Below are 12,015 nucleotides of genomic sequence, written 5' to 3' on the forward strand. Positions count from 1 at the left end.
TCATTTTCCCAGAACCCTCACCAGGAAATGTTAATTTACTGTCACTGGAAACAGGTATTAACCATGCATTATTTTTTGTTTTTCTTGTATATATTATAAAAGAAAGATGAATAACTTATTTTCCCTCTCTCAGGTTCAATTTCTTTTCCTATCCTTTATGCTTCTCACCCATTCCTTTGCAAAAATTGCTTATAACTGGGAAAAAAAGAAAAAGCTTAATTCTGCAAGCCTATATATATACACACACAAGTACTCATAAGAGGCAAGAAAACCAATAAGAGGTTTTCATCTTGTTAGTTTCTGATCCAAAAACACTGTGGGGGGGAGGCGGTGGGGAAGGAACGGTTACCCCATTAACTCTTATGCACAATGCTTGGTAGGATTTTATTTTCTCTGCCCAAAATAGCCAGTCTCACTGTCAATATATGTTATGGACATATATATTATGTCCCGGTGAGGACTATGAGAACAGCTTTCTAAACCTCCAGTGTGCTCTCTGGAGTGCATACAGGTCAACTGTAATAGAAAAGGGGTTGGCATTAAATTCATTTTCACTGTTTCTAACGTGAGGTTTCAGAGAGCACTGGTTTTGGGGTTGTTTTATTATTAAAGGGAGGGGTTCTCTCATGAAATCTTCACTCTTCTTTAAGAAATTTAGCTCTTTCTCAATCTGATTGACATTAGTTAAAAGGCCCTTATGTTCTTCTGCAAGGTTAATTCTGCTAAGCTCTTAAACCAATGAAATGTAGAAAGTTTCAGATTTTATTTTTGTTTTATATAGGTCATATACATATATTCTATACATAAATATGTAAAGCTGGAATATATGTTTTATAATATATCTATAATAAATAAAACAAAAAAATCTTTCCACATTTTACTGGAGATGTGTGTGTGTATGTGTTTATTTAAGTTTATATATACACATACACACCTGGAATATTATTTCTCCAGAAAGCACAGACACCAGGAGCTCCCTTCAGTTTTCTTAAACATCAGCATTTACTGTCAGTTGGGATGCCCTCGGGTATGGACGTCCTCACAGGCTGGCAGATGCAACTGTGACATATCAGAGACTCAAGCCCTTCTGAAAATCAGGTGAAACATTTTAGGGTATCTCAAGTGGCATTAGACACCTAACATTTAGGCAACTGCATTAAACCTCTCAGATTTCTGACTAAGAACAGTAAACCCGGGAATGCTGCCAAAGCAGCAAATTCCAATCTGGAATATTAGTGCCATAAGGAGAAAGCAGCATGTCCTTGGCTCAGAGAGCTCCCTTCTTCTGTCTCTGATCTGTACTATTTTTCTTTTCCTACGAAGTTCTTGCCTCATCGTTGTGGGCAGAGTTCCCATGCCCGGAGCAAACAGCATCAGTGGCTGGGAGCCTGTCTGCCAAATCCCTGCTGTCAGGGTATCCATTGGAGGATGTTCTGCTCATTAGTACAGAATCTTATATAAACACAGAAATCAAGTCCTCAATTCCTCTCTTTTTTTTTCATACATGCTAAAAACGTTAGCCTACCTGAAATACACTGACAAACCAAAAGTCTAATAAATTTAAGAGACTTCCAAACATTTTCTATCATCTGACACCACCATTAAAGCCTAATAAAATGAAGCTGACATTAAGCTTTAACAACCTATATCATAATTACATATTTGAAATCAAAACAAAGATTATTTCTAAATCATACACATAGTGGCTGTGTGTGGCTGCATGTATGTGTGTGCTACTTCAGCTAAAATTGCACAAGAAAAGTAGAACATACTGCATTGTGCAAGGAGAGTTTCTATACTGGACACTGCTTATGAACAGAGAACAGCTTACGCATTAGTCAAGTTACTGCTGTGTTACTCCAAACCCCAATGATTTCATAATTCCCTAGGTTTTACGTGATTGTTACTGCAAAAGGAAACAATGAGAAGGCTCCACTTCACTGCCAGTTTTGCAAAGCTGTTGTAGAAAACCTTTTTTTCCTTTGTAATACACTTGATTTTGTGGATCTCTTTTCAAAAAAGAGGACATGCATCCCACAGCATAGATAATTAACTATACTTTAGATACATATATAACCAGGTGCTATGATGCATTTTTAGCAACTTTATTCTACTTAAAATAAACAAACACACAAAAAAACAAAAACACAAACTCTCACCGCTAGAGAACATGCTTTACAAGCTGTGCTTCTTTTTTTCTACAAACTTAGTGGCAGTAATAGCAGGCAAGCAACCATCACCTTTTGTGCAGGTAATTTTCAGCAGTGTCACAACAATTTAAAAGCAGATAAATTAACTCGTATGTTATCAGGAGCCAGAAAAGATATTCTTCACACAATACAATGATTTTCTAGTTTAAATAGTCAAATATATATTTCTCGCATGAGTGAGAATTGTGCACTGCAAGGAGCCACCATAGGACATACGTGCAAGGTTAACATCACACATTCCCTGCGATTCTAGGGTCAACAGCACAGAAAATTAGATGATTAGTCTCAAATACTGCACATCAACTATCTATGCCAACATCAGAACGCAAAGAAGTACGTGTAATCTACAAGCTGATTTGTCAAAATATTAAGATTTCAGTTTAAAGTTGAAATTCTGGACAGCAAGTTGGGCCTCATAAAAATCACTTTATTAACAACCAACGGCACATTAGGACCAACAACTTGTTAAAAGCAAGGACAACTACTGGGCAGCTACAGAGTTAAAAGCAGTGTTATGGGGTGTAAAATAATTAAATAAATCACCACCTCCCCTTTTTCCCTTCCCCTCCAAAAACACTCAAAACCACAAAAATTCTGCTAACCCTCTTGAAGATATTCAAACTAACACTGCCAAGCAGTCACATACAAAAAAGAATGAGCCTCATATTCCAAAAATTATAAAGCAAATTAACATAAATTGGTGAGGTTGTTTTTTTTTCCCCTTCCCACAGTATAAAATACACCCTTGTCATTTTCCACAGCTTTTTTTTTTCCTTTTTAAACCTGGAACCCTTTACTTTTGTAAATATCTATTCTAAATTCCTATTGCAGAAAAGCTGACGATAATCAAAATGGCCATAGGTTAGGCACTTCCAAGGACTTCCTTGGTGTTAGTTAGTGTTTTCAAAAAACACGTGCACTATCCAACTTATGTCATTCAAACCTATAGGGAGTGCTCAAACTTAGGCAACATTAGACAATTTCAATTTACACATCCCTGTTCTTCAGGTGTGGTTTAAAACAATCAGCAGCAGACTTCAACATTCAGCAGGGCTATGTCAAGTAGGCCTTGCACAAAATAGCCACAAATGTTATTTTCTGCTCCACTACATGAGTTCAGATCTCACTTTAGATTATTAAGAGATCCTTGCCACTGTTATCCCTGACAATATTCTCAGGTCTCAGAAATTAAATATTTAAAGACTCGATGAAAGCTAATTACTGTACTGCTATACTCAACAGAAACGTTAAATTCAGTTCAGTAAAACATTTGGCATGGAAAAACAAGCTATAGGAACAAGTTGGTGTTCTGTCACACCGTAACAGACCTGCCATTCATTCTGTCAGTTGTGGTAAATACTTCCATTAGAAAGCTTGCTTACCAAGAATTTATTACTGGAACTATTAAGCAGCTGCACCTCAAACTGACTTGGCAGACAACATTTGGTGTGAATTCAAGGAGCTCTTCTATTACTTTAAAAACAACAACATAAAACAAACAGCACCTGTTATGTAGGTTCACAAACACAAGAGGGCTTTTCTGCTTTTAATTGCCACAATCAGATACATCTCCCCACAGGGCAACTTTTCCGGATGCTGTTGTGGTCTAAGGTAGCAGGCAGCTCAGCACCACCCAGCCATTCACTCACTCACCCCCAGTGGGATGGGGGAGCAAACCAGAAAAGAAGGTAAAGCTCATGAGAGAAAGACAGTTTAATAGGACGGAAAAGGAAGGGAAAATAAAATAATTATAAATAAAAAAATAAAATAATTTTAACAACAACAATATATACAAAGGCAAAATACTGTATTTTTGAGGATCCTGTGGCAACAGAAACACAAATCGCAATAAATATTGAAATGGCCTATAATGATAGTTTAAACAATGGTAAACCTAAGTTTTTAAGTCTAAACACGTAACATCATTCTAATTAGTGGACTTCCTTTGAGAAAGCAATGGGATCCAAGATGCTCCCTTTTTTCTAAAACTGGAATGACTTTCTTCGACAAGTAGAAATACCAAAAAAGATTGTATAATCCTCTATTGCTGACACTGTTCTTAACACATCAGGTAGACACAACTACCTTAGCCCTAGCTACAATTTTTCAAAGCATAATAATGAACACCGTCTTCCCACATTTTCGCAGAATCACAGAATCGTCTAGGTTGGAAGAGACCTCCAAGATCACCTAGTCCAACCTCTGACCTAACACTAACAAGTCCTACACTAAACCATATCACTAAGGGCTACATCTAAACGTCTTTTAAAGACCTCCAGGGATGGCGACTCAACCACCTCCCTGGGCAGCCCATTCCAATGCCTAACAACCCTTTCAGTAAAGAAGTTCTTCCTAACATCCAGCCTAAACCTCCCCTGGCGCAACTTTAGCCCATTCCCCCTCGTCCTGTCACCAGGCACGTAGGAGAACAGACCAACCCCCACCTCTCTACAGCCTCCTTTAAGGTACCTGTAGAGAGCGATAAGGTCGCCCCTGAGCCTCCTCTTCTCCAGACTGAACATTCCCAGCTCCCTCAGCCGCTCCTCATAAGACTTGTTCTCCAGACCCCTCACCAGCTTTTTTTGCATAGATAATTAGTATTTACTTGTTCCCCCAATTCCCTCACCATTAAGGTGGTATATATAAAAATATCTATTTTCTTCAGACCTGCACATGCTGACTTTTGAATTACAGGGCTGACCTAAGACACTTGCTAGCAACGCTTTCCAGAACTGCCATTGTGCACTTGACTCATCCTAATAAAAAAACAATCCACCTAAGATCAATGTTTGTTGGTTACAGTTACCCTATTCATATAGTAGAGGCATATTATTCTTTAAAAAATTATTTTAAAAATGACAACATTCACAGCATAGCTTTGAAGAGGAAAACTTGATCAAAAAAGAATCAATGAATTCATACACTTGATTTGAAAAATATGTAGGTTTTTTAATACTACTGGCACAGGATAAAAAAGATTCTGCCTTTAATCCAAGGAGGTATGGCAGTCATATTTCTCAACACATACATCTTGTTGTGAAAGCTATCCAAGAAAGTCTTTTAAAGCACAGCAATCAACTGGGAGAGTAATTTGACATGTCACACAACAAACTTGAATTTCATAGGTCAGACCAGTTTGGTACAACATAGAACAAGGAAACTACTGATCCTCACTGTTGTGCTAAGCCAAGGTGAAGACTTAGTCTTTGATTATGTACCCATGCACAGAAGTTGACTAACTGGATTCAGTTCAGAACTGCAGAAAGGGCTCCTTCACAAGAAAAGCATCCAGTCAATCGAGCCAAAGAAACTTTGCTCTACCAGACTATAGGTATTGACCTTAAAAAAGCATGTAAAGTATGTGAAGAAAGGAAAAAGAAATCTACTAACACAGCAACACTTAAACAGACACTAAATAAACAATTTATTTTGTATGTCTAGGACTATTCTGTTGGCAAGACAGTAAAAACCAAAACAGCAAACAAGTCTCAGTAAATCCAAAGGAAAAGTCACTTTTAGTCCTCTAACAAATCACAGATACTTTTATTTCAAGTCTTTTTATTTTTTAATTTTTAAATAGGTCAACTTGGAGTCTTAGCATGGTGTTTTTTCTCAAGCCCTAAAGCAAAATCTAACAAAATAAATTAATGCTACCCTTCCCAGTTTCCAACTTTCAGGTACAGGAACATTGTGACATGCTCCAGCAAGACTGCTGGTCTGGACAATCAATGGACTGAGCCTGCAGGGCACAACATTCTGGAGCACACACCATGTTGCACAGTTGTAATTGTAATTAGAAGCAGACCAACCAAACACAAATAGAATCAAATTGACTTCTTTTGAATTCCCTTATGACCTGCCAGAGAAACACTGGGTTTGAATTGCGTTTATCAAAAAAGCTCCAGATAAAATTAAAAGAAAAAGTAAAGAGGAAGACAACATTTAAAGCAGCAAGAGAATTGGAGGAAAAGACTCTGATGATCACAGTTTCAGCTAGACTTCAAATACCCCAGATGATTTCACTTTAGTGTATTATGACAGCCTCAAATTCTACCTTCAAGCATTCTTGGCAAGCAAGCAGCTTTAGATATGAGACCAAAGGCAAATAACTACTAACCTTTCTACATTGACAGGCTTGTCAAATTTAAATAGAATATAGTCTCCAGCAACCGGTGTGACAGCCCAGAAAAAATCTTCCCCTACGTAGGTTTTTTCTAGTGTATGCCCTTGGTAGACTTTTAAAGATGTGGAAACCTCTGCAGGTGGATTCACGTGGATTTTATGCAGCAATGGTTTCAGGAAGTCTTTATCCTAATTGAAAGACAAATATTATGCTGGTCAGATTTTTTTTTTTTTTACTGTTTTTCTCAAGTAGTTACACTTAAAATAAACACTTGGAAAAAATGGGAAAATAAATGCATTACTCATTTTTGAATATATCAGATCTTGTAATCTAAGTAATAAGATGAACATGCCATCAAGTAAAAAATAAAAATATTCAGTAACAGATATCCACAAAAATAAGCTAAGATTGGTAGTTCTTATACTTGATAGCAACCAGTTTAAATCAGATTTCATTCCAACTGCTATAACACAATTCAAAATGCTAACCAAGAAAATGCCTGCTTTCTCAAAGGCTAAAAAAAATTGTTCATTGAATCAGCCTGTTCTAGGAAAAAAGGAAAAGTTTAGCTACTAACTGTAAGTTTCTGGATCTTCCCTGCCAGGGAGGAATGGAGGCCAACGTGCTGGAAAAGAGAAGGCCTGAAACGTATTCGTAGGTTTGATTTCTGTCGGTCACAATGTTTCTGAAATAAAGAGGGGAGGGATAAAAAACACATTAGTAAATTCAACAAAAGGTTGCTGAGTTTTTACTGAAAGTATGTGATGTTACATGAACCAAAAAGACTCAACAAGAACCTAGGCTTATTTACTGAATTCTTCCTGGTTTTGTTCCAGAAATCGAGCAAGACTGCTGTGCAAATATAATACTAGTTAATAAAGGAGAAATTTACATCTCTTCCTTCGTTCACAGAACTAGTTTATTCAGTCTTTCAGCAAGGGAGCTACTACTTGAGGAATGAAGGACAAAAATTCTATTTTATCGCCATTTGGAACTTTCTCTATGACTGTTATCCAAGTAGTAGTATTCTGCAGAGCCTCAGCAGGGGTTACAAGAATGAATTTATTTTAGGAGCGTTACATACAGAAACTAACCAGACTTTTTCTTTCACCAGCTACCGCATCCATCTCTGAAATCTGAAACAACAATTATAATGCTTCTGAAAACTGTCTCTGAAGGTTTATTTGAGATTAAAATTGTGGTAGGAAGAGAGATTCTTTCAGGATACACAGTATGCTAGCCTTCAATTCACCAAACTCAACTTGTTCACTAACATGAGAACATTTCAGAAGCTTCTTAATAAATCAAACTTACAGCATCTTTCTCAGGGTTGCATACTTTCACCCAGAGGATATGGTCCAGAAGCCAATCAATCGGTTTCTCCTTATAAAACATAAATATGAACTCTACAATAAGAGTGATATCTGGAGACTGGAACATTTTACCTGCAATGACATTAAAAATAACTGGAGTTACTTTAGATTAAAGATAACATTGTATTTTGAAATCACTGAGATAATGGATAAGTATGTACCATCACAAGGTATGTTAGTGATGAACAACTTGAAATCTCAATGTTATTAAAAACTCTATATTTTTCAGAGAATCACAGAATGGTTTGAGTTGGAAGGGACCATAAAGATCATGTAGTTCCAACCCATCCACCATGGGCAAGAGACACCTCCCACCAGACCAGGTCACTCAAAACCCCATCCAGCCTGGGCTTGAACACCTCTAGGGATGGGGCACCCACAGCTTCTCTGGGCAACCTGTTCCAGAGCCTCACCACCCTCTGAGTGAAAAATTTCTTCTGAATATCTAGTCAAAATCTACCCTCTTTTAGTTTAAATCCATTACCTTTTGTCCTGTAGCCACACTCCCTGACAAAGAGTCCCTCCCCAGCTTTCCTGTAGGCCCCCTTTAGGTACTTTTAGGCCCCTTTAAGGTCTCCCCAGAGGCTTCTCTTCTCCTGGCTGAACAACCCCAACTCACTCAGCCTGTCTTCACAGGAGAGGTGCTCCAGGCCCTCATTATCCTCATGGCCCTCCTCTGGACCTGCTCTTAATTGTTCCATGTCCTGGTTATGCTGGGGGCCCTCAGAGCTGAACACAGCACTCCAGGTCAGGTCTGAGAGGAGAGCAGAGGGGGAGAATCATCTCCCTCACGGTTAGCTTTCTGGGCTGCAAGTGCACATTGCTAGCTCATGTCGATTTTTTTTATCCCCCAGTACTCCCAAGTCCTTCTCCTCACGGCTGCTCTCAATTTATTCTCTGCTTGGCCTGTATTTATGCTCGGGATTGCTGTGATCCAGGTGCAGGACCTTGCACTTAGCCTTGTTGAACTGCACAAGGTTTGCAGGTGCCCACTTCTCAAGCCTGTCCAAGTCCCTCTGGATGGCATCCCTTCTCTCCAGCGTGTTGACTGCACCACACAGCTTGGTGTCATCAGCAAACTTGCTGAGGGTGCACTCAATCCCACTGTCCACATCACCAATAAGGATGTCAAATAGCGCTGGTTCCAATACCAGCCCCTGAGGAACACCACTTATCAACTTGGTCTCCATCTGGACATTGAACCATTGACTACAATTCCTTGAATGTGATCATCCAGCCAATTCATTATCCACTCAGTGGTCCATCTGTCAAATCCATGTCTCTCCAATTTAGAGACAAGGATATCATGGGGGACAAATGTTTTGCCCAAGTCCAGCAGATGATGTCAGTTGCTCTTCACTTATCCAATAATATTGTAAACCCATTGTAGAAGGCCAAAGTTCTCAGGCACGACTTGCCTTTAGTGAAGCCATGTTGGCTGTCACCAATCACCTCCTTATTTTCCATGTGCCTTAGCATAGACGCTAGGAGGATCTGCTGCATGATCTTGCCAGGCACAGAGTTGAGACTGACTAGCTTGTAGTTCCTCAGGTCTTTCTTTTTTCCCTCTTTAAAAATGGGGGTTGTTTCCCCTCTTCCAGTCAGTGGGAACTTCACCAGACTGCCATGATTTCTCAAATATTCACCCGTATGATGGACCAGGGGAAACCAGCTGATGTGATTTTTTTGGACTTCAGCAAGGCTTTTGACACGGTTTCCCATAGGATCCTACTGGACAAAATGTCCACCATACAGCTAAATAAAAACATCATACGATGGGTGAGCAATTGGCTAACGGGCAGGGCCCAAAGGGTTATGGTAAATGGGGCTGCGTCAGGCTGGCAGGCGGTCACCAGTGGGGTCCCTCAAGGCTCCATTTTAGGGCCGGTACTTTTCAATATTTTTATAAACGATCTGGATGTAGGAATAGAAGGTATTTTGAGCAAGTTTGCTGATGACACCAAACTTGGAGGAGTTGTGGACTCGAATGAGGGTGGAAAGGCCTTGCAGAGGGATCTGGACAGGTTGGAGAGCTGGGCGATCACCAACCGCATGAAGTTCAATAAGAGCAAGTGCCGGGTCCTGCACCTGGGACGGGGAAACCCTGGCTGCACATACAGACTGGGCGATGAGACGCTAGAGAGCAGCCTAGAAGAGAGGGATCTGGGGGTCGTGGTAGACAGCAAGTTGAATATGAACCAGCAGTGTGCCCTGGCGGCCAGGAGGGCCAACCGTGTCCTGGGGTGCATCAAGCACGGCATCGCTAGTAGGTCAAGGGAGGTGATTGTCCCGCTCTACTCCGCGCTGGTGCGGCCTCACCTCGAGTACTGTGTGCAGTTCTGGGCACCACAGTATAAAAAGGACATGAAACTGTTGGAGAGTGTACAGAGGAGGGCTACGAAGATGGTGAAAGGCCTGGAGGGGAAGACGTACGAGGAACGGCTGAGGTCACTGGGCCTGTTCAGCCTGGAGAAGAGGAGGCTGAGGGGAGACCTCATCACAGTCTACAACTTCCTCATAAGGGGGTGTCGAGAGGCAGGAGACCTTTTCTCCATTAACACCAGTGACAGGACCCGCGGGAACGGGGTTAAGCTGAGGCAGGGGAAATTTAGGCTCGACATCAGGAGGGGGTTCTTCACAGAGAGGGTGGTTGCACACTGGAACAGGCTCCCCAGGGAAGTGGTCACTGCACCGAGCCTGTCTGAATTTAAGAAGAGATTGGAGTGTGCACTTAGTCACATGGTCTGAACTTTTGGGTAGACCTGTGCGGTATCAAGAGTTGGACTTGATGATCCTTAAGGGTCCCTTCCAACTCAGGATATTCTATGATTCTATGATTCTATGAAATATGATGGACAGTGGCTTGGCAACTTCATCCACCGGTTTCCTCAGGGCCCATGGATTTGTGCACCTTCAGGTTCCTTAGATGGTCTCAGACCCAGTTGTCTCCTACAGCAGGTAGGAGACAATCCTACATTCTCCCAGTCCTTACCTTTGCCTTCTGTAACTTGGGTGGTGTGGCTAGAGCACTTGTCAATGAAGACTGAGGATAAAAGGTTGTTGAGTATCTCAGCCTTTTCCATATCCCAGGTAACCAGGTCTCTCATTTCCTTCTGGAGAGGGCACAGATTTTCCCTAATCTTTGTTTTATCACTGATGTACTTACGGAAGTCTTGTTGCCCTTGATGTCCATAGCCAGATTTAATTATATCAGGGCTTTAGCTTTCCTAACCTGATCCCTTGCTGCTCGGACAATTTCTCTGTATTGCTCCCAGGCTGTCCTTGCTTCCATAGCTGTCAGCTATGCAAAGCTAAATAAAACAGAACAACTATTCAAACAAGAACTCATTGCAATGTATCTGGATGCCACTAAAATATTCAGCGTGTACTACAACACAGTCTTGTTAAGAACAGATATTTTCAGTCTGCAAAAATAGAGGAAGAAATGTTATGGATGTGTGTCTATTATTCTCCATGTTGTAAATTTCAAGCATCTGAGACATGGAGCTGTTGCAAGTGTTATCTGTCCAGTCACACAAGTTCAGCTTTTGAAGGTACAAAAAGCAGAGGTGGACCACCAACCACTAATTTTAGATCTTTTTCAAAAATAATAAAAATAAAAAAAAACCACTATATCATGACACAGTACAATATGGAAGCAGCATCTGACATAAGCCCCAATTATTTCATCCTTTGGAATGATGTTATGATCATAAAGGAGACCATTCATGCAGCTGGGTGGAGAAGGAAGTGTGGTAACATACATTAACTGACCTGACATTGCTAAATCAGGAAGTTGTCCCTTACACAAACCTTAAATTTTGCTTTTTTTACTGCAAAAACATTGACACTACTTGTTAGTGCCTGCTGCAATGAGGTCCTCAAATAGACATCTCCACTTGAAAATACTGTGTGTGACTAAGTTGAGGCTCCACTAAACAAGGGACAACTCCCACTAAACAAAGGATTACTGCAGAGCTTTCTTGTTTAAAGGCATAAGAAAGATGTCATGGTTTTTATTAGTATATTGTTACTATTTGCATACTTTTATTGTTGTCATATTGTTTAACATTATTTGTAGAAGTAAATATTTAAAATTGTGTAGGAAACAATCAAATGATTTGTACAATATTGTGTAAAATATTCATGTGGAATAACAGCTCATTCAGCTTGTCACACTTCCAGCTAAACGGGCTCCCAATTTTCCTGATGATTCATCTCTGCCTACTGCTTTCAACAACACAGCACAGGAGAAGGGAAAAATACAAGAAACCCTAATCAAAGATCAGCTGAAAAATGGAGGGGCTCA

General features: G+C 40.1%; 1 protein-coding gene across 5 annotated transcripts in view; it reads right to left on the reverse strand.

Moving 5' to 3' along the window:
* Window positions 1-12,015, reverse strand: part of MGAT4A (alpha-1,3-mannosyl-glycoprotein 4-beta-N-acetylglucosaminyltransferase A) — a 78,733-nt gene that overhangs the window by 13,578 nt on the left and 53,140 nt on the right. For all 5 annotated transcript variants that reach the window (XM_083806629.1, XM_083806632.1, XM_083806630.1 and 2 more), the window contains 3 exons: window positions 7,648-7,778; window positions 6,911-7,018; window positions 6,328-6,521 (listed from right to left, as the gene is read on the reverse strand). In XM_083806629.1, the coding sequence (XP_083662755.1) occupies window positions 6,328-6,521; window positions 6,911-7,018; window positions 7,648-7,778 (433 nt within the window). The remainder of the gene's footprint in view (window positions 1-6,327; window positions 6,522-6,910; window positions 7,019-7,647; window positions 7,779-12,015) is intronic.

This window comes from Anser anser (genome assembly GCF_964211835.1).
Source record: "Anser anser genome assembly, chromosome: 1".
NCBI classification, from domain to species: Eukaryota; Metazoa; Chordata; class Aves; order Anseriformes; family Anatidae; genus Anser; species Anser anser.